At 57.4% G+C, this 22549-nt stretch overlaps 1 protein-coding gene across 1 annotated transcript; it reads right to left on the minus strand.

Annotated features, from left to right (window-relative positions):
* Window positions 1-9725: 9725 nt before the first annotated feature.
* Window positions 9726-21094, minus strand: DCLK3 (doublecortin like kinase 3). The gene is made up of 4 exons (XM_051977497.1): window positions 19388-21094; window positions 15415-15547; window positions 10601-10768; window positions 9726-10197 (listed from the first exon to the last, which is right to left on the minus strand). Exons 1-4 carry the CDS (start codon window positions 20666-20668, stop codon window positions 10004-10006), a joined length of 1776 nt encoding a protein of 591 aa, XP_051833457.1. The 5' UTR covers window positions 20669-21094; the 3' UTR covers window positions 9726-10003.
* Window positions 21095-22549: the final 1455 nt, after the last annotated feature.

The following is a 22549-nucleotide window of genomic DNA, read 5'->3' on the forward strand; positions in this document are numbered from 1 at the left end:
ATTAGCCCAAGATTACCTGCTAGCAAGACCAAATGAAGGACCTCACTACTTACAGAGCTAGAAAAAGACCCCCAGCATGTTGAGCAAGTGCCTTGTGTGGCTTTTATGGGGGAGATATAGACAAGATCCATTAGTCAGTTAGTCAGTCAGTAAGCATTAATTAAGTTCTTACTGTGTCCAGGAGTTCGAATAGCAGGAAGGAATGCGGCCCAGCTTCCCCATCATACATTCTCCCCAACGATCTAGAAAATTCTGATCAGGAAATCTAAGAAAAAGCAAAGTGAATCATTTTCCCAGGAAGGCATGGATAGACATTATGGAACCTTCCAGCACCTAGAGACTATTTACATTCTTAAATGGGGAAATAATACCTATGTCCCCTCAGAACTCTTGTCATTATCAGGGACTAGAGAAGGAGTCTCATTAGACAGAAGGCCTAAGAATAGTTCTGTTGGGTTCTAATGATGGAAAGATGAAGAGAAGGAAATGCATTGAGAGGGGGAAGGAAAAAGAATGAGGAAAATTATCTCACATCATTGGGTTGTACAAGTACAAATCCCTATAAAAAAGGGGGGGAGGGTGAGGGAGAGTCAGCAAGACTTGAATCTCACTCTTGTATGAACTGGTCAAAGGAGGGAAGACTGTACATAATTACCCTAACTTAGAGTTGGTTACAGAACTATATCTCATTCAACAAATAAGGCGTTTGTTTTGCCTATTCAGGCAAACGGGAGAGAAGGAGATGAGATGAAAGATGTGTGGTATTTTAAAAGGCTCAAGAGACTTAATTTCATAGTAATTTAATTATTTTATTAATAATGCCAGCATTTTTATTGATAAAAGGATGGTCACTTAGTCATGTCTCTTAGAACAAAGATCCCTCTGGCAGTGAGCTCATGGTTTAACATAAGAGTAGGTACTTATGAGGGTGACAATCAACTGTGATTGGTCAAGAATTAATGAGAAAATGAATGTTACAATAATAAGAAACTGGGCTATATTACATTAAGGACCATGTGCTATGTGAATTGGATCAACCAAACCTTGGCAAAAGAGACTTAGCAATTTCCATATTACCTTTCTAACAAAAGGGAGAATCAACATTTTCCCAGACCTGTCTGAGTAAGCACAATGAGCAGGAATGGACCCATCAGCCCAAACTTGGAATTTCTTTTACTGTCTTTGATTAGATTTCAGTCATCCTGGCGGGGCAAGTATTTTAGTAAGATTTCCCACACTGTTTGATCTCTGGATGAGGAAGCAGAAAAGAGGAAAAACCTTGATCCTAATTTAATAATTAGTGATACAAGAGAGAAATCATCATTTCCCGAAGTAGGGAACAAGAGGGAGGGCAGATTAAGGAATGAAATAGAAGCAAAGCAAACTCTTAAAGTGGAAATTAGAAACAAGCAGAAGGAAAATTATAAGAGCATAAAATGGAGGGAAATAAATAAAAATCCTAACTGAATAGCAGTGGGATGAATTTACTCATAAATTGGAAGAGGATAGCATAACGAATTAGAAATCAGAATCCAATAACATGTGGTTTAAAAGAACTTCTTTAAATATTCACCATCATCATTACTATTCAAAATGGTGCTGGAAAAACCAGATCTAGCAATAAAGCAAGAAAAATTGGAAATAAACATATGCAAAGAGGAAAGAAAGTTATCACTGTTTACAAATGTTAGGATGTTTTACTTAAAGAACCCTAGGGAATCAACTACAACATTCATTGAAATCATTAACAACTTCAACAAAGTAACAGGATACTCAGTATCGGTAAAGTACTTAAAACAGTATCAGTAACAGGAAAGTTACTTCAACAAAGTAACAGGATATAAAATAAATGCACACAAGTCATTAATGTTTCTGTTAAAAGAACTACTTTAAATACCCACCATCACCATTACTATTCAAAATGATGCTGGAAAATGTAGTTCTAGCAATAAAGCAAGAAAAAAATTGACGGAATAAACATATGCAAAGAAGAAAGGAAATTATCACTGTTTATAAATGTTAGGACGGTTTACTTAAAGAACCCTAGGGAATCAACTAAAAAATTCATTGAAATGATTAACAACTTCAACAAAGTAACAGGATATAAAATAAACCCACACAAGTCATTAACATTTCTGTGCCTTACCAACAAAATCCAAAAGGAATGCATAGAAAAAGAGATTTTATTTAAAATAACTGCAGATAGTATAAAATACTTGCATAGCTACCTGCCAAAGCACAGATAATGTTATAGGAACATAACTGCAAAACATTCTTTATACAAATAAAAACAGATTGGAAAAATTAATTTCTCATAGGCAGAGTAAACCAATATAATAAAAATGGCAATATTATCTAAATTGATTCATTTATGTAGTGCTATGATAATCAAATTACCAATGGACTACTTTGCAAAGTTAGAAAAAAATAACATTTATCTGGAGGTCAAGAATATCAAGGAAATAAATGTGAAAGGGGGGGGGGGGGAGGAAGGAAGCCCAGCAGTACCAAAGCTCAATGATACTACAAAATTAGAATTGTTTTTTAAAACTACAGTTTGTACTGGGTAAGAAACAGATACGTTAATCATTGTAAAAGATCAAGTATGCAATAGGCAGAAGCAAATGAGCACAGCAAGCTAATGTTTAAAAACCCAAATATCTGAGCTGCCTCAACAAGAACTCAAAATAATAGCAACTATTGGGAAAACTGGAAAACATTCTTGCAGAAACTAGACATAGACTAACACTTTACATTGTCTATATGCCAAAATGACCTCCAAATGGGCATGTGATTTAAACCAAAAGGGTGACATCAATGACATTAGTGACGGATGTAGGATGGATTGCAGTACAGAGAGACTTGGGGCATGTAGAACCACCAGCAGCTATCGCAGTAATTCAGGAGGGAGGTGATCAGATTCTGCAGCAGAGTGGGGGCAGGGCCAGAGCAGAGAGGGGGGAATATTCTTGAAATCTTTCAAAGGTAAAATCACCAGACCCTAGCAACAGCTTGGATATAGGGTTGAGATATTGTGAAGTTGAAGTTGACTCCTAGGTTATAAGCCTGAAAGATTAGGAGGATGGTGCTACCCTCTGTAAAAGGAAAGGAGGGGGAGAATTTAGGGGGAAAGTAATGAGTTCTGTTTTGGACATATTGAGTTTAAGATGTCTACTGGATACCTAGCTCAAGATGCCTGAAGGACTGGAGGTGTGAGACTGTGGGTTAGCAAATAGATTGGGGCAGGAAAGACATTTGCCAATCCTCAGTATAGAGAAGGTCATTAAATCCTTGCATACTTATGAGATCATCAGTGAAGTAGGAAAGAGGGAGAAGAGAAGTGGGCCTCAAGACAGTCCTGAGGAACACTCATGGTTAGAAGGAATGATCTGGAGGAGAATCAAGCAAAGGACATAGAATGGGAACAGTCAGAGTGGGAGGAGGAAAGCTAGGAGAGAGAAGTGTACCAGAAACCTAGAAATAAGAGGGGATCAGAAGGAAGGAAGGAAGGAAGCAAGCAAGCAAGCAAGGGAGGAAGGGAGGAAGGGAGGAAGGGAGGAAGGGAGGAAGGGAGGGAGGGAAAAAGGGAGGAAGGGAGGGAGGGAGGAAAGGAAGAAGGGAGAAAGGGAGGAAGGGAGGAAGGGAGGGAGGGAGGGAGGGAGGAAGGGAAGAAGGGAGAAGGGAGGAAGGGAGGAAGGGAGGAAGGAAGAAGGGAGGAAGGAGGAAGGGAGGGAGGGAGGAAGGGAGGAAGGGAGGAAAGGAGGGAGGGAGGAAGGGAGGAAGGGAGGAAGGAAGGAAGGAAGCTCAATTCTGAATTAATCCCAGAAATCAAATGTAATGGATAGGGCTAAGAAAAGGGTCACTCAGACCTGATCAGGACCAGATGCTTTCTAGTGTTCCATGTCAGACCCTCCAGGTGAACTAGTCCCTTGTCTTTTACAAAGGACCAAAAGAGCCTCCTGTTAGCATGAGACAGTTCTCTTGCCTGAGAAAACAGAAAAGGGCAGCCCAGCTCTGCGCCCCAAGTTCCTTCGCAAAAGAATAAGCTGGGAGGAAGTACAGAGCAGGGAGAAGAGCCTAAGGCCCTGGGCTCTTGGCTGTGAGCTTGGAGACGAGGCCACGTGGACACTGCTGCTTGGACCGCTCCATGTCCATCTCCTCAGATCTGTCACCTCCCCCGCCTGGCCCTGCCCGCCTCCACAGGGAGCTGGGCTCTCTCCCCTGAGCAGTGGTTCTAGATGAAGTGATTTCATAGACAAATCGGTGCTTCCCATTTGGCACGGGGCTGACGTTCTGTCGTCACCCTTAATGAGATATCGACCTCCCCGGAACTCAGGTGGAAAATTCCACTGTCAGTCAGGCTAGAAATCCTCCGACGGACGTCAGCGCCTGGCCTTCAGAAAGGAAGTGGGGTGAGGGGAGCCTGTCAACCCAGAAGAGGCAAACATCTGCTCTGGCTGCTGGGCCCGCCCCCTCAGGGACCCCCTTCCAGCCAGGAGCCTTCGGGCCTTTCCAGCAGAGCATTTCTCCACCAGCCGCCCTCTCAGGCTTGTACCAGACCAAATCCTCCAAGGAATATTGTCCCCCATCAGCCTCGAGGCCTAAAATCCTGCAGGATGCCCCTGCCCCCAGCCTCCCCAGGCCCTCCCTCTGAGCTTCCTGGGCACCGCCTGCAGGTAGAGCCAGTCAGTGAACAGGGCAGGCAAAGCTGGCAGAGCCGCCCAGCCTCTCGGCTGATGTGGGTCAGCCCTCCATCTGCCCAGAGGCAGCTCACAGCTCAACTCCCTGGCCAGGGAAAGTGCCAGTGCCTGCACTCGCTGCCGCTGGGGTCCATTGGGCTTTCCATCAGTCAGAACCAGCCCCTGAGAGGTTCCTCGAGGGCTCGGTCATTCAAGCACTGACTCAGCGGCTGCTCAGCACCAGGCCCTGGGCCAGCTCCCGAGAAAAGGCCAGCCCTTCCCCGTCCTCCCCGTGGACAGAGACCAGCAATGTGGGCGTGGGGGCGCAGAGACGGTGTCCTTCCCAAAGCAGCAAGGGGGCGCCAGGGTGCACAGGATGCTTGGGCTCAGAAGGGCCTGAGTTCAAATCTTCCCTCAAACACTTAGTACTAGTCATGGAACCTCAGGCAGGTCAGTAGGAAGGGGACTTCGGTATTATACAACGGGGGTGATAAGAGCACCCCTCTCCAGGTGCTTAGCACAAGGCCTGGCACATAGTAGGTGCTTAACAAAGGCTCATTTTCTTTCGTCTTCATTCCATCCATCATTCATTAAAAAACAAGCAGAGAACAGTGAAGGGCCATGAAGCTCACAGTCGCAGACAAGCTCAACGGAGCTTGAGGTAACAGCACCACCTGCTGGCAAGGCTCTGAAAGCACTTGGGATGCTCCTAGACTGGGGAGCCATCAAAGCTTATGAGGGAGTGGGGAGCCTCCTCCCTGGAGAGCCAAGATCCACAAGGCTCTTTTCCCACATCCCCTTAAAAAGGTAAAACCAGAGGACAAAGGCGCAGGAGCCCCAAAAGCGGCCGTCTTCCTACTAAAAATAACAATTGCCTTTATCCAATGATGGAAGGTTTGAAGAGCAATTCATCCATTTTCTCATTTTTCCTCCAACAAACCTGGTGTGGGAAAACCATGAGTAAGAAGCCTAGAAAGAATGGCTTCAGTGCCCGAGGGAGGTGTGCACTCCATCCCAAAGCACTAGGGAGTCCCTGGTTCTTCTTGAGCAGGGGGTGCTGTGTTCAGACCTGAATTTTAGGAGAGTATGCTGACAGACCCCTGAGGAGGCTACTCCAGTCGCCCAGCCCCTTCTGCTGTCAAGATGACCCTGGTTTTTCTTCCTTGAGCATTTAATGCAACGAGGTTTGAGAGGAGAAGGGCAGATGGGACCACAGATGCCTCCACGTCATGGCTCACGCATTCAGGCTGTGGGTTTGAAGCTGGCCAACTTTGGGCGATGGTGAAACGTGGAGGTTTCCCAACAAAATCCCTCTTGAACTCTTGATCTCATCCAGAACTTCTCCTGGAAGCCAGGGCCAGGATGGCAGAGAAAGGGCAGGGACCTCCTGAGCTCTCCCCAATTCCCCTCAAACAACCTTAAATACCGCCCAAGGACGAATTCTGGAGCGGGCAGAATCTACAAAAGGACAAGATGAAACAGCTTTCCCGCAGGAAAGGCTTGCGGGCGGCCAGTCCAGACAGGCCCCACTCAAGCAAACCAGGAGCCGCAGCCTCTGGAGCTCTCAGATCGTGTGGGGGTCAAACCGCTGGTCAGAAGGAGAGTGCGTGGATGCTTTTGCTCCCACGGATGCGGGGCTCTGTTGCATTGTCCAGATTTGGACCTGGGTTCGCCTTGGACCATGTCATTCATCTCCCTGATAAACTCGATCGCCTCCAGGATCCAGTACAAAACTCTCCGCACGCCAGAGCTTCTGACCACAGGGGAGCAGGAAGCCAGGGTGGAAAAGAGTTTTCTGGCCGCTCACAGACCAGAGCCCCGGAGAGGCGTAAACACACCTCTCTTTAGATCTAACTTAGAAGAACTGAAAGCTTCCAGTCCTCCAGAACGAGTTCTGAAACCAGCTGCATAAACGACCCGGAGCATGGAATAGTGGCTCCCTCCATCCCAGGAGAAGCCCAACTTTAACAAAAAATCAAGGAACAGTTAGGGAAAAGGAGCTGGAAAAACAATTGATCTGGGAAATATAGCAGAAAGAGATCTCTTAAGAAGTATTGGATTTTTTAAAAATGGGATTATCTTAAAATCACCAGCAAAAAAGGAGTGTAGACATTCTCTTTCAAGAAACTGATCAAAGGCAATTGCCCTGATATCCTATAAATAAAAAAAAATAGAAGCACATGCAAACTCCCAGGAATAGTAGAGCCTAATTCCAGAGCTCCCCGTCAAGGATCAAGGATAAGAAGGCAGCCGGAAAGAAATAATTGCAACATCGTGGAGCCAGGCAGGAGCCAGAAGGCCGAGCCGTTTGGACACCAAAGGGTCAGAGGGCTGGAGGCGGTGGGGGGTGGGGGGGACTTCATTCCCTCTAGTTCAGAAGAAAACCACCAAGGGGGTGAACGAATGGGTCAGAGACATGGCTAGCCTGATGAACAAGAGCTTCGTGGTCACCTCCCCAGACCGCTTTGGATTTATTTATTCACTTTATATTGTATTTATTTTTAGTTACTTCTTATCTCACCCATTAGAACATAAACTCATTGCAAACAGGGATTGTGTCAGCCTTTGCATTTTATCTTCACTATCTAATAGGCGCTTAATAAATGTTATTGTTCAGTTAAAAAAAGAAAGGAAAAAAAGATTCATGGGAGGTAAAATTGTTTTCTTAAAGGACATGAAGGATTTAGGTGTGGGAGGAATTAGACTTAATAGTGCTCGGTATCAGAGGACAGAACCAGGGAAATGGGTACAATTTGCAACCTGGGCCAATTTGGGCTTGAAGTCGGGAGGGACAAAGTTTCTGAAAATGGGAGCTGGCCAAAAGTGGAATTAGCGGGGAATGGGAGCTTGGAGAAGGGGTGGCCCAGGGGTGGGCGGAGCTTGGTGGCTTCTGCCCTTCCGTCCAGCTTTGGGAGCCTGAGCGTCTGTGGCCCCGCCTCCCACAGGGCAGACTCTGGTCTGCGCCAGGTGAGCAGAATCGCACCAGGGAAACTGAAGATTTTTTCTCAACGACCCTCCATGGCCCCGGCTCCATGCCCTCATCCCCGCTGTCCTCCCTCCCCTTCTCTGCCTCTTTGAGCCTCAGCTCAAGAGCTGCCTCCTGCAGGAGACCTCACCTGTTCCAGGGGCAGCTTCCTGCTCTCGCCCGGTACCTTTTATCCACTTCTTGGCGATCAATAATCATCCAACCAGCATTGTTTGAGCACCTACTGTATGATGAGCACCGGCAGACAAAGGCTTTCCCAGGAGCTCAAGGTCCAATTGGGGAAGATGATGTGTCAAACACCAGACACAGGAAACGGGGAGGGGGGGAGAGAACCTGAGCTCAAGGAGGACTGGGGGGGGGGGGCTAGCTGAGAGGCAGGTGGCAGATGGGGGAGGGAAAGTGTCCCAGGGAAAGCCAGAGGAGGAGGGGAGGCTGGGAAGCCAGGTCCAAGGATGGCCATTCAAGGACCGGGGATGGGGAGGAGGGACGCCAGGTGGGGCCTTCCTGGTCAGGACTCAGCCAAGGAACAAGACACGTCCTTCTGCCCAGCAGGGGCCAAGGAGTGCCCACCACCAGTGCCCGCCAGTGCCCGCCACCAGTGCCCACCAGCGCCCACCACCAGTGCCCGCCACCAGTGCCCACCAGCGCCCACCACCAGTGCCCACCAGTGCCCGCCACCAGCACCACTCAAGATTCTGCTGTGGGATGATTCTGTACCTGGAGGACAGGAGTCCTGGAGCCTCCTGGAGGGGGGAGGAGGAGAGGAGAAGAGGGAGAGGAGGGGCTGAGCTCTACCTGGGGAGGGGAGGGGATGGTGAGGGGGGGAGTTGAGGGAGGGGCGATGGGGGGCAGTGCCCAGAAGGAGAAGCCCGAGCCTCTGAGTTCTCACGAAATGCTTTATTTCCCACAAAGCCCCTGCTGGTGTCCCTGCTGATGCAGCTTCTGGGGCAGCCCGGGGCGGGGGGAGAGAGGGTTCCCTAATCCACACAATTTTCACATAAATTCATCACAAAGGGGACACAGCAGGACCCAGTAATAGCCTCCTCCCCCTCAGTCCCCCCCCCATACACACACACACACACAGCTTCTCTCTACGTTTCCACTGATTGGAAATACTTCAGATAGAAAAGTTTGATTCAGCAGACATCGCTGAGGGGCCGGACAGGTGCAAGGCACGGGGTGTGACAGGGCCAGAGAGCTGCCCTCAGGGGGCCACCTCCGCCCGAGGAGGGAGGAAGGGGCAGACAGAAACCTGCCAGGGAGACCGGGAGTCTTTCCTCGATGAATCTGAACCTCTGTCTCTCTGTCTCTCTCTGTCTCTGTCTCTGTCTCTCTCTGTCTCTGTGTCTGTTTGTCTCTGTTTCTCTTTGTCTCTATCTTTCTCTGTCTCTGTCTCTGTCTCTGTCTTTGTCTCTGTCTCTCTGTCTCTGTCTCTCTTCTCTCTGTGTTCTGTCTCTCTTCCTCTCTGTCTCTTTTTGTCTATCGCTCTGTCTCTGTCTCTCTTTCTATCTCTCTTTCTCTCTCCTCCCTCTCTGTCTCTATCTCTCTCTCCTTCTGTCTTTGTCTTTCTCTCTCTCTCTCTCTCTCTCTCTCTCTCTCTCTCTCTCTCTCTCTCTCTCTCTCTCTCTCTCTCCCTTCTCTCTGTCTCTGTCTCTAAATCTCTCTATCTTTCTGTGTCTCTGTCTCTGTCTCTCTCTTCTTTTTTCTGTCTCTGTCTCTCTGTCTTTGTCTCTATCTTTCTGTCTCTGTCTCTATTCCTCTCTCTGTGTCTCTTTCTGTTTATCTCTCTGTCTCTCTCTCTGTGTCTCTAGCTCTCTTTCTCTCTCTCTCTTCCCTCTCTGTCTCTGTCTCTCTCTCTTTCTCTCTCTCTCCCCCTCTCTCTTCCCTCTCTCTCTCTGTCTCTATCTCTCTGTGTCTGTCTGTCTGTCTGTCTCTCTCTCTCCCCCTCTCTCTTTGTGTCTGTCTCTATCTCCTTCTATCTCTGTCTCTGTGTCTGTGTGTGTGTCTGTCTCTCTCTCTCTCTCTCTCTTCTCTCTCTCTCTCTCTCTCTCTCTTCTTTTTTCTGTCTCTGTCTCTCTTCCTGTCTCTTTCTGTCTCTCTGTCTGTGTCTCTGTCTCTCTGTCTCTATATCTCTTTGTCTCTGTCTCTCTGTGTCTCTTCCTTCTCTGTCTCCCCCTTTCTCTCCCTCTCTCCTCCCCCTCCCTTTTTCTGTCAGGGTTTTTTGGTTGGTGGTCTCTCTCCCCACGCCACGCCCCGACTCCCATCCATCTCTGCCTCAGGTGCTTCCCTAGGAGCTGGGCCTGGAGGCTGCTCACAGACACAGAGCAGGTCCCTCCCTCTACGGGTCCCTTTCCGGGACGCCCTTGCCCTGGCTCCGGGCGGAGAGCTCGCTGGCAGCCGTGGTTTCGCTCTGCGGGCTAACAGGGCTCACCCTCCCGCCGGCCTTGATCCATGGGTGCTCAAGAACTTGGTGGGCCGTGTAGCGCTTCTTGGGGTCCACCACCAGCAGCTGGCGAACCAGGTCCTTGGCAGCTGTTGGAGAATCACAGCAAAAACAAGGCCGAATGGGAGGCTTTTTCATTAGGGGAAGCAATTTTGACCCCCGGGACAGGCCAAAAGCAACTGAAATGCCGCTGAGCCGGCTCTGGGTCAGAAGAAGCCTCATGGCCACGGGGGCCGAGGGGGCACCGGGGGCTGGGTCGCGGGGGCTGAGGGGGCACCGGGGGCTGGGTCGCGGGGGCTGAGGGGGCACCGGGGGCTGGGTCGCGGGGACCGAGGGGGCACCGGGGGCTCAGCTGCGGGGACCAAGGGGGCATCGGGGGCTCGGCTGCGGGGGCTCAGGGTTCCCCCAGCTCCCAGGGGACTAGGGGAGATAAGGCCACACTCCGTCCTCTGTCCTTCTCCCAGCCCCCAGGATGGAAGGTCTCCCACGTACCCTCTGAGATGTTGTCCCAGTACGGGCTGAGGAAATCAAAGTGTCCGCGCTGAATGATAGCGAAGAGCTCCTCCTGGTCTCTGTCTTGGCTGCGGAAGGGAGGGAAGCCACACAGCAGGATGTAGAGGATCACGCCGGCTGCCCACATGTCCACCTCCAGCCCGTACCCTGGGGAAGAAAGGGGAAAGAGGCTGAAGGGGCTCTGCCCCCAGGCCGGCCCGTGGCGTCCGGGAGAACGAGGAGACGCGGGGGGCCCGAGCAGTCGGGGCTCCCCTTTAGGTGTGGGCCGAGCAGCCGGACAAGAAGGAGCTGGAAAGCTCGCCCCCCTCCGCTGGGGCCGCCCCCACCCGTCTTCACTCTGCTCCCGTTTCTCCAGCGCGCGGCCCCTGGCAGCTGCCCCCCGCAGACCTCTCCATTCATTCCTCAGCCTCCTGCTCTTTGGAAGCTTCTCCCACTGGAGATGCTCAAGGTCAGCCCTGGAGGGTCTGTGCCCTGTCTGCCCCCGCGGGAGGAGAGCGAGGCTCTGGAACAGCCGGGTCCCGGTCCTAATGGGCAGCACTTCCGGTTCCCTCCTGCCTCCCTGGCCACCCCCGCCTCCTGAACCACTTCTACAGCCCCTTTGACCTCCTCCAGCCAGCAGGGTTTCACCAAGGCCGCGAGGGGCGGCTCCTGCCCCTGCAGACAAAGTGGCGGCCGCCGGGAGCTGGAGCCGACCGCGTCGCCGGGCCCCGGCCCTCTCCAGGAGCCCAGTGGGAACGGGGAGGGGAGGGAGGAAAGCTCCAACTCAAGAGTGGAAGAAGCAGCCCGTAGTCTTTGCTTAGAGCTGCTCCGCGGCAGGACCAATGCCAGCAGCACAGCGGGTAGTGCCAGACCTGCGGGCAAACCCAGTCGCGGGCCCTCGGCGACCCTGGGCAAGTCACCGAACCCTGTTTTCCTCAATTTCCTCAACTGCAACTGCAGTCGGAGGAGGAGATGGCCGACGCCCCCACGATCTCGTCTCCTAGGGGGCTCAGGAGGAACGGGACGCGGCTGGGAAGGGACCGAACGACAATAAATGTTCCGGGAGCGCCACAAGACACTGGGGATAGAAAGATAACGGGGAGTGGGGGAGCTCTGTCCCCAGGGCCCGACTCTCGAGCCGGAGGAACAACGCGGACGTTACAGAAATAGACACAACGTACACCAGGCACGGACTGCGGGCGGAGGACGGCAGCAAAAAGGCCGACCAAGGCAGAGAAAGGACGCTTGTTAGCGGGACGTGCCGCCTGTCAGTAAGTGGGTCCGTGCGCGCCTCCGTAACTGCCAAAGACCCGGCCAAGGGGCAGTTCCCCTTTTAGGGAGTTCGAGGAATAGAGAAGCAAGGGCAGAGACACGATGTCCCGGGACTGAGGGCCACGTGACTGGGAGCCATGGGACACAACCCTCCTCCTCCTCTACAAGGTAAGAAGGGCTCTTGGTTCCCCAGATTCGAGACAGGGACCCGGGTTAGGGGGGCAAAGGAGACCCTGGGGCAGCCACTTCCCAAGATGGGCAAAGTTCCAGAGGCCAGAACTGCTCCGGGATTAGTGGGGATTCACTGGGTTTTCACGTTAACCCTTAGAGACCATGGGAACCCTTCTCTAAATTGGGAGACGGAGAGCTGCGACTGGGGCAGACACAGCGGGCGATCCATGATTCGGAAACGGGGCGAGGAGACAGCGACCAGGCCGGCGCGGGCCTCTGCCCTCCACGACCCGCGAGCTGGGACGGACCCTGGGCAGCGCTCGTCAGCACTCGGCTCTAATCTACACAGTGAAGACCCGGAAGAGAACGCAGCCGTCCCCAGCGGCGCGAGAAAACACGGCCTTTCCTGTGGGCTCGGAGGCGTACAAGGCACTAGGGACAGTGCTTCTGGAGGAGGAGAGGGAGAGGCTGCTCAGCCAGAGCCTCGGAGGAAGTGGGGGACTGTGCTTGGAAGGCAGCAGGAGGCGGGGCGCTTTGGGGTCCAGGGCTCTGGGTTTGAATCATGACTCTGCCACTTATAGCCCTTCTCTGGAGGAAGTTTCTGTAAAATGAGTGGGAGTTGCCTCTGGGCTCCTTCCGGCCCCATGCTTGGGATCCTGGGACCTCCTGGCTCTCAGAGAAGGGAGCAGGCAGACCCAGCCAAGGACCCGCGGAGGACCTCGGGTGTCATTGTGGGAGGGACAGGAAGCACCCCCATCTGGCCGGACAGAGTAGGCACGAAGAGGGACGAGACAGGGAGGCAGCCCAGGGATAGGACCCCTGGCCGACAGTGCTCCGGCCCGAGTTTTAGGAAAGCCCCTTATAATGTTGTAAAAAATTACCCTTGCATGGATTCTGTCAATACAAAGTTATTATTAAATAAAATAAAATTTATAAAAAAAAAAAAAAAAAAAAAGGAAAGCCCCTTGAGAGCCCCTGTGCAGAGAGAGCTGAAAGACTGTACACAAAGAATGAGTCAGTACCAACCTGCCAACAGGGCCGGTACCAGCCTGCCAATGGCCCTGTACCAGCCTGCCAATGGGCCGGTACCAACCTGCCAACGGGCCGGTACCAACCTGCCAATGGGCCGGTACCAATCTGCCAATAGGCTGGTACCAGCCTGCCAACGGGGCCTGTATCAGCCTGCCAACAGGCCAGTACCAGCCTGCCAACGGGGCCTGTATCAGCCTGCCAATGGGGCCTGTATCAGCCTGCCAACGGGCCAGTACCAACCTGCCAATGGCCCTGTACCAGCCTGCCAACGGGCCGGTACCAGCCTGCGCGAGGTCTCTAGTGCTGTGCCCTCAGGCTCTGGGCTATTTCTGTGTGGGCACATCTGCCAAGTGGCAAAGCCAGAAGCAGAGAGAGCCAGACGTGGGCATCTCCAGGGCTTTGGGAAGCTCGGTGGGGGCTCTAGAGCACCATCAACATGTCCATTGGTACGGCCATTCTTCTCGTCCCAACCTCGGAACCTCGACCCCTTCCCCTGGGCCACTTCCCAGTCTGGGGCCGGGCACAACCGCTGGCCCGGCTCTCTTTCGGTTCCTCCATCCGTCTGCAGAGGCTTCTGTTCCATCCAACAAGCCTCTGTTAAACCCCACCTCCTGCCCCCCCATCCGCTCCTTGCCACCCCCAGTGGGGGGCCGGCCCTCCCACCTTGCAGGGTTCGGGCACAATTTCCCTCGCCCCCCCTGCGCCCTCCCAGCCAGGCTTCCCAGAGCCGCGGGTCCCCCCAGTGCTCGGGCCCAGCCCTGACTGGTCCCCCCCTCCCTTCCCCCGGCCACAGCCCCGAGTCCAAAACTCTCCTGCTCGGCCTTCAGGTCTGCGTAAAATGGGCAGCCCCGTTTCCTATTCCTCAAAGCTATCTCTGCGGTGCCCCTCAGCACAACCGAGCCCATTCGGCCTCTGTGCCAGCCTCCCTCTGTGCCAGCCTCCCTCTGTGCCAGCCTCCACAAAGGGAAACATCAGCACCCCCTAATCCCTGAACTAACAGAGTGGGAGCAGGCTCCGGCTCCCCCAGCATCAGCCACAGCGAGCTCCATCCCCATCCTTCCTGCCCTCGGGGCCCTCCTCTGCCCCCCGCAGCAGCTCCTCCCACACAGCCCGCCCTCCCCAAAAGCTCCCGCAGCTATGAGGCAACAACAACATGAGCAACCAGCAGAGGGCGGCCGGGATGTGTCCGGGAGGTGACAGCCGGGACACACGGGGAGGTGACAGCGCCAGGAGGCGACAGCCGGGACACACTGGGAGGTGACAGTGCTGGGGAGGTGACAGCCGGGACACACGGGGAGGTGACAGCGCCAGGAGGTGACAGCCGGGACACACGGGGAGGTGACAGTGCTGGGGAGGTGACAGCCGGGACACACGGGGAGGTGACAGTGCTGGGGAGGTGACAGCCGGGACACACTGGGAGGTGACAGCACCGGGAGGTGACAGCCGGGACACACGGGGAGGTGACAGTGCCAGGGAGGTGACAGCCGGGACACACGGGGAGGTGACAGTGCCAGGGAGGTGACAGCCGGGACACACCGGGAGGTGACAGCGCGGGAGGTGACAGCGCCAGGGAGGTGACAGCCGGGACACACCGGGAGGCGACAGCACCGGAGGTGACAGCCGGGACACACGGGGAGGTGACAGTGCCAGGGAGGTGACAGCGGGACACACGGGGAGGTGACAGCGCCAGGAGGTGACAGCCGGGACACACGGGGAGGTGACAGTGCTGGGGAGGTGACAGCCGGGACACACGGGGAGGTGACAGTGCTGGGGAGGTGACAGCCGGGACACACTGGGAGGTGACAGCACCGGGAGGTGACAGCCGGGACACACGGGGAGGTGACAGTGCCAGGGAGGTGACAGCCGGGACACACGGGGAGGTGACAACGCCAGGGAGGTGACAGCCGGGACACACGGGGAGGTGACAGCGCCGGGAGGTGACAGCGCCAGGGAGGTGACAGCCGGGACACACCGGGAGGCGACAGCACCGGGAGGTGACAGCCGGGACACACGGGGAGGTGACAGTGCCAGGGAGGTGACAGCCGGGACACACGGGGAGGTGACAACGCCAGGGAGGTGACAGCCGGGACACACGGGGAGGTGACAGTGCCAGGGAGGTGACAGCCGGGACACACGGGGAGGTGACAACGCCAGGGAGGTGACAGCCGGGACACACGGGGAGGTGACAGCGCCGGGAGGTGACAGCGCCAGGGAGGTGACAGCCGGGACACACCGGGAGGCGACAGCACCGGGAGGTGACAGCCGGGACACACCGGGAGGCGACAGCTCAGGGAGCGGCCTGCGGCTCGAGAACCCTCCCGGAGCTGGCCCCCACCCACCTTTCTCCGAGAGGATCTCCGGGGCCACGTAGGTGGGGGTCCCACACACGGTGAACATGGGCTTGACCACGTGCTTGGCGAGGCCGAAGTCGGCCAGCTTCAGGGTGGTGGATCTGTCAGCGTTCCTCTGGACCTGCGGGAACGAAGCCCCGGTTGAGCTCCCCACTCGGTGCGCTCGCTCCTACACCCACCCCGTGCAAACGCCGGCGAGGAGCCCCGCGTGCGCAGGGCCTGCCCGGGAGAGGCGAGCGCGGGTTAGGTTGGGATGCCGGGCCTCTGCCCGCTGCGGGCGCTTCTCCGGGATCGTGTCTGGAGCCAGAGCGGGAAACGGGGCGCGCGTCCCTGCCGCCCCCCGCCCCCTCCCACAGACAGCGCTCCTCAGCGGCGTCAGGGAAAGGGGGTCCCACAGCGTCAGAGGGAGAGGCCTTTAGGGCCCCTGACAAAACCGAGCCCAGAGCGGGGAAGAGACCGGCCACAGCCGGGAAATGTCGGGGACGGGTTCGAACGCTCAGTTCTATAAACGATGGCCTGGTGGTGCCGCGGAGCCTGGGCCTGGAGCCCCTGACAACTAGCTGCCGGGGAAAGTCACTCCTCCCTGGGCCTCAGCTCCCTCATCTGCAAAATGAACTGGAGAAGGTAACGGCCAGTCAGCTCTGCCAACGCCCCCGAGGGGTCATAGAGTCAGTCAGGACTTAACAACTAAACCCTGCAGCGTCAGACCAGGAGGGGGAGCCAGGAGGGGGAACCAGGAGGGGGAACCAGGAGGGGAAACGAGAAGGGGCCGCCGGGCCTCCCAGTGCCTGTGTCTACATCCCACCCCCAGCTTACTCTGCCAAGCCTCCCCCGGCGCCGAGAATCCTTCCTCAAAGCACTGCCAGCGAAGGGCGGCCCGCGAGGATGGATGGGGAGGCTTCCGCCCAACAGCCCCTCAAACATCAGAGGTAGCTTTGGCCATCCCCCCACCCGTGCTACACACACTCACACTCACACTCACAAACACACTCACACTCACACTCACACTCACAAACACACTCACACTCACATACAGACACACTCACACTCACACACAATCACACACACTCATGCTCACAAACACACTCACACTCACACACAGACACACTCACACTCACACACAGACACACTCACACTCACACACACTCACTCACTCTCACACACACTCACTCACTCACACTCACACACAGACACACTCACACACACTCATACTCACACTCTCACACTCACAGCCTTTGGTTTCTAGCCGTGGGCCAAGGAGACTTTAGCCGTGTGCCCCAGGATGCCCCAATCTTGATCTCCAGCCCCCTCAGAGCCCTCTGGGGCTCACGACACATCCTGTCAACGTGACACACACATTGTTGTGTTCAAATTCCTCTGCGGTCACACTGCATTCTCTCAACCAACTCTGGCGAAGGGGACGGCGTCAGAGGGAGGGGGGACCCGCATAACTTCTGACTGGAAGAGGAGCCGGGGGTCCGAGCCCCTCAGCTCTGGGGCACTGGGCACTGTTCTCCTTGTGTGCCCGGGGGATGTCTTTCCAACCAACGGAAGGAGATTTAATTGGGAGGGGATGGATTACTCCAACAGGACCCCAGGGAGGGAACCCTGAATCGGTTTCCTTTGGAGAGCCCCAGGCGCAGAGTAGGTGTGCCAGCAATTGAGACGTTGCAACCCTGGTTTCTGGTCACAAGATGGCAGCAGGTGCCTGCGCTCCCATCTCAACCAGCCCCCGTGTGGCCAACCCAGCGCAGCCTAGAACAGCCCAGCGCAGCCTAGAACAGCCCAGCGCAGCCTAGAACAGCCCAGAGCAGCCTAGAAAGCCCAGTGCAGCCCAGCGCAGCCTAGAACAGCCCAGCCCAGCCCAGCGCAGCCTAGAACAGCCCAGAGCAGCCCAGCCCAGTGCAGTCTAGAACAGCCCAGTGCAGCTAGAACAGCCCAGCGCAGCCTAGAACAGCCCAGCGCAGCCTAGAACAGCCCAGAGCAGCCCAGCCCAGCGCAGCCTAGAACAGCCCAGCCCAGTGCAGCCTAGAACAGCCCAGTGCAGCCTAGAACAGCCCAGTGCAGCCTAGAACAGCCCAGCGCAGCCTAGAACAGCCCAGAGCAGCCTAGAACAGCCCAGCCCAGCCCAGACTGGGAGGCTTGCCCAGGACATTCCCAGCAGCCCTTTCAGCCCTGTTCTGTCTGCTCCGGCCCCCAGCACCCTCTCCCCTGCAGCACCCCGGGCCCACCCCATTGGGTGACCCCCAGACTCGCCCTCTGTGTGTGAGACCGCCCCAGCCCGCCTCCTGGCTCTCGCGGGGTCTCAGGCGCCACGTGCCGGGCCGAGAGGCTCAGGGGCACGACTTGGTGCTGGGGCTGATGGCGACTCTGGCGTGGGCTGAGGTGACCAAAATGGGGGCTCCTCGGGGCTCCTGTGGGGGGCGCCTCCCCAACAACCCCCAGAGCACCGACTTGCCCAAGGCCAGCCCCGATCCCGCCTTCTCTGGCTTTTGCCGTGAGCCCCCACTTAAGGCCAGGATCAGGCGCTTCCTGGCTGCCTCTGTCAGGGCCATCAGCGGCTCAGGGCGCGGGCGGAGAAGCCCGAGGACAAGCGGGACCTGAGGCCCCTCTACAAACAGCCGGGGACGCCCGGGCGCCTGAGGTTGGCCCAGGGAGGGGGAGCAGCAGCCGCGAGGGGGGGTGTCCCAGAGGGGGGGAGAAAGACCCCGAGCTCGGGTGCGAGAAAGGGGCCTCTGCGGGGCCGGGACCCGGACAACGGGGGCAGGGAGGCGGCGGCGGCGGCGGCTCGCGGGCTTTTGTTTTGGCCAAGAACAGTGTGAGAAAGGACGGAGCCACCGGGCCTAAGATGAGCAAGGGGGCGGGAAGAGCTCCGGCCGAGGAAACCCAGCCTGAGCTTCCAAGTCAGCCCCGCGTTCTGGTGGAGGGCTGGGGGGCTGGGGCCCCACCGGCCTACAAGTCAGTGCAGGGCCGGGGGCTGCGTCCGTGTCCGTGGTCCCCCTGTGCCGCCCTCTCGGACCTCACGGAGCACCGGGGCCAAGCGCAGTCCCCGGGGCTGAAGGACGGGGCGAACCCATGGGTCCGGGACCCAGATGAGAAGGGGCCCCGAGGGCAGCTGCAGGGACGATCCGCTAAAGCCAGTGGGGGGGCTTAGGCTGGAGAAGAGAAGGGGGGGCACAAGCTCTGTCCCCTGGGAAGGGATGAGCCTGCTCTGCTTCTGCAGGCCTGGGGGGAGGGGAGGGGGAAGTGCCCAAAGAGACGAGGCTCAGGAAAGCCTCCCTGCCCCGGGGCCGTCCCGGAGGGGTGAGCCCCTCCCCCGGGGCCGTCCCGGAGGGGTGAGTCCCTGCCCCGGGGCCTTCCCGGAGGCGGCTTGGGAGGATTCCTTCTGAGGAAGGTCCCTTCCTACCCGCAAACCCAGTGACTGAGGCAAACAACTGAGTGGGGGGCGGGGGGGTGTATGTGACAGGGACAGGGCCGGACGGGCCGCGCTCTCCCCAGGCCCCGCGGGGAAGCTGCGCCCTGCCCCCCCCCAGGCTTTCTGACGATGTTTTCAGGGCTTTCAATGGGACCAGCGCGCACCAGGACCAGGTTCCTCGCAGACGGTAAATGATTTCAAACCAGAGAAATCGGGGCCTCGCAGGGTCTCAGTGACAAACCGGGTGTAAGCACGTTGGACACCCCGGTATGACAAGAGGGGGCTCTATGGGGAGGGAGCGGAGATGATTGGCAGTGACCCCTCCCCGCCCCGGAAAATGAACAGCACACAAGCAAGGCATTCCCCAAGCCCCGCCCAAGAGATCTCGCCCCACCCCCCGCGGCCTGCCCCACCCCGTGCCCCGCCCCCTGCGGCCTGTCCCGCCCCCGTGCCCCGCCCCCCGATGCCTGCCCCGCCCCATGCCCCGCCCCCGAGGCCTGCCCCGCCCCCGAGGCCTGCCCCGCCCCCCGCCGGCTCCAGACTCACCAGGAGGTTCTCGGGCTTGAGGTCCCGGTGCACGATGCGGTGCTCGTGCATGTGCACCAGGGCCCGGCACAGGTCGGTGATCATGCCGGCCGCCTCCCGCTCGCTGAACTTCACGTTCTCCACGATGGCGTCGAAGAGGTCCCCGTCGCGGACGTACTCCAGGATCAGGTAGATCTCGGCGGGCGTCTCGTAGACCTCGTGCAGCCGGACGATGTTGGGGTGCGAGAGGCTGCGGATGATGGCGATCTCGCTGTCCACCACGCCCTCCTTGCCCCGCAGCTTGCCCTTGTCCACGATCTTCATGGCGTAGGCGCGCTGGCTGCCCAGGTGCCGGCACTCCTTCACCACCGCGAAGTTGCCGTCGCCGATGACCTTGCCCACCTCGTAGTGCGCGGCCACGTCGGCCTTGCCGGCCTCGGCCAGCCGGGGCTTCTTGCCGGCCGCGCGGGCCTTGGGCTCGTCGGCGGGGCGGCCCCTGGGATCCCGGGCTTCCCGGTCCGCCTCGGGGCTCCTCGGGGGTCCCTGCGCCCGCTCCCGCAGCAGCCAGCCGCTCTGCCTGGCCCTGGGGACGCTCCTGGGGCCCCTCCTGGGCTCCCTGAGCGCCCCCTCCGGGGGCGCCGGAGCTTCCCCGCCGTCGCGTCTGCTTCTGGCCGCCGGCTCGGGAGGCTCGTGGCCGTCCGCGTCCCTCCGCTCCCTCTTCTCCGAGGCTTTCCCGGGCCTCTCCGGGCTGGGCGTGCGGGGGCGCCCGCGCCAGCCCTCGCCCTTCCACCGCACCTCCTCCCCGGCCGGAGCGGGCCCGCGCAGGGGCCCCCTGCAGCTCCGCATCCTCACCAGCCTCCCGGGGTCGCGCCGGGGCGCCCGGGCCAGGTCCAGCTCGCTGCTGCCCAGGGAGAGCTCCGGCGGCCGCGGCCGGGCCCCGCGCAGGGCCCTCTCCTGCCTGCACTTCTCGCAGCGGACGATCTCGCCCGAGCTCTTCTCCAGCGGGCTGTCCCGGTGCTTCTCGCCGCCGTCCTGGGCGGGCCTGGGCTTCGCGGGCTGCTCCGGAAGCCGCTTCTGCTGGGGCCGCGGCCGCTCCTCGGGGCCCGCGGCCTTCCCCTCGGCCTCGGCGCCCTCCCCCTCCCCGGGGGGCCGCTCGGCCTTCGGGGCCTTGCCGCAGAGCCTGCTCTGGAGCGGCGCGGGCGGCCAGCCGTGCTGAGGCAGCGGCGGCGCGCGGGGCTTGGCCGCCGCCAGCTCCTCCATGGCCGTCTGGATGCTCTTGAGCGTCAGCGGCTCCCTCCCCATGGCGATAAAGGCGTCTCCCTCGCGGAAGAAGTCGGACACGCTCTTGACCTCCTTGCCCTTGAGGCTGTACAGCTTCCGGACCCGGTCGTTCTTCCAGCGCGGGAAGCCCAGGGCCTCCGAGATGTCGGCCAGCAGCTGCTCGAACGTCTGCACCGACCTCCTGTTGAGCAGCAGGGTGATCTTCCTGAGGGGCTGGCCCCCCGGCTTCACCACGGTCACCACCCTGGGCTTGGAGGCCCCGTTCTCGGCGGGGCCCGGATGGAAGCCGCCCTGGGGGCTGAACACGGGGCACACGGCCCTCTGGGCCGGCCCCGCCGCCTTTCCACAGTGGCCGCCTCGACCCGAGGGCCCTAACGAGCTCTGGAGCCGCCTCTCCGTTATTCTGGAGCTCAGATACTTGAAAGAATGGTCAAGGCCTCCTCGGTGTCCTGAAATAAGGAAAAGGAGGCTGTCATTCAAGGCTCATCCCAAAAACTAGCCTTGTTTTCCATGGCGAGGGGGAACCCCGGTCTGCTTCTGTCCCCCCTGCTAAGGCTTTAAGGGCAGCTGGGTAGGGGAAGAAGGTGGATCCGAGGAGCAAACTCCCAGGGTCCCCAGGCCCCGAGGCCAGGGACGAGAGCTCCGGCGCCGACTCAGCCTCCTTAGCCTCTCCCCGATGTGGGTCCTCCCGGCCACCCACGGGGTGTCTGCTCTGGCTCCCTCTGCCTGAGACCCATCCCCGTGAGAACGTCACCAACTGGGGGGGGGTCTGGCCGATAGGCGAGACATGGGCCCGCTCTGGAGCCCCACAGTCAGCGCCAACTGAGGGAGAAACCAACAGACACCTCTTGGCTTCCCCTGGAAGTCGGGGTAGGGTCCCAGGGAGACCCCTGAGCTCGGCTTCAAGGGCTCCCGGAGCTGGAGCACCAGGTCACCGCCACGGTCGCCATCATCGTCACCAGCGTCGATGTAGGGCTTCGTGGGGCCCTCTGCAGACACCGTCTTGTGTGCAGTTTCATCTCAAACGTCCTTAAGGGACTTCAGGGATCAGTTACAAAGACAGGGGGATTGGTTACAACAGAAAGGCTGGAAATAAAACAGTCGCCCCGTGGTCGGGGAACGACCGGACAGATCACGGCGACAGCAAGTAGACGAGAGCGGACCAGCGTGATCCGCAAGTAGGAGAAATTCAGCGCGCCACGGGGACGCCGTGGCTGCCAACGCACACGATCGCAGGTGAGGAGGGATCCTGGGCTGGCTAGCCAGCCGACGGGGATGCTGGAGGGTTAGCAGACTGAAAAAGACCCCGTTTGCCTCCTGGTTTTGAATGGAGAGACTCACCCAAGTTTGGGGAAGACCCACAAAGGGGCCCAGAGGAGAGACCCGGGCAGAAAAGCACAAGGACTAACGTCGTGGCAGCTATGAACTAGAGTGATGGCGGCGGGAGCGGCCGCACCAGGGTAACAGAACAACAGCAGCAAGCGTTAAGGGGCACTTTAAGCCCCTTATGAGAATTTCTCTCATTTTATCTCCCCAACAACCCTGGCAGGTAGGTGTTATCACTATGATACCCATTCTACAGTTTGTGAAACCAAGACACAAAGCCTGACTTGTTCAGGGTCCCACCAGCTAGCAAGTGTACGGGGCAGTATTAGAACTCGGGTCTTCCTGACTGTAAGCCCAGCAGTCCTACCTCCTGCCGCTACTTAACTAAAGAGCAGTAGACAGTTTACAGTTGTTGAAATTAGTCACTAGCTCATCCTTCCCATTTCCTCAGGGCACAGAGATGGCTCTGACCAAGAGCCCCTCCAGCCCATTTAAATGCTGCTCTGGGCTTCTCTATTACTAGATGCTAATGCATTATTAATTGTGATTATTAATAAATCATTAATGTATTGATAC

This window comes from Antechinus flavipes, chromosome 1 (genome assembly GCF_016432865.1).
Source record: "Antechinus flavipes isolate AdamAnt ecotype Samford, QLD, Australia chromosome 1, AdamAnt_v2, whole genome shotgun sequence".
In the NCBI taxonomy this organism is placed as follows: domain Eukaryota; kingdom Metazoa; phylum Chordata; class Mammalia; order Dasyuromorphia; family Dasyuridae; genus Antechinus; species Antechinus flavipes.

Excerpts from the sequence above, each read along its gene's own strand:
- DCLK3 (XM_051977497.1), bottom strand. The coding sequence starts at position 20,668 with ATGGGGAGGGAGCCGCTGACGCTCAAGAGCATCCAGACGGCCATGGAG. Across the intron at positions 10,769-15,414 it reads GGAGATCCTCTCGGAGAAAG|GGTACGGGCTGGAGGTGGAC; the intron begins GTGGGTGGGGGC and ends TTTCTTCCCCAG. Across the intron at positions 10,198-10,600 it reads CTGGGACAACATCTCAGAGG|CTGCCAAGGACCTGGTTCGC; the intron begins GTACGTGGGAGA and ends ATTCTCCAACAG.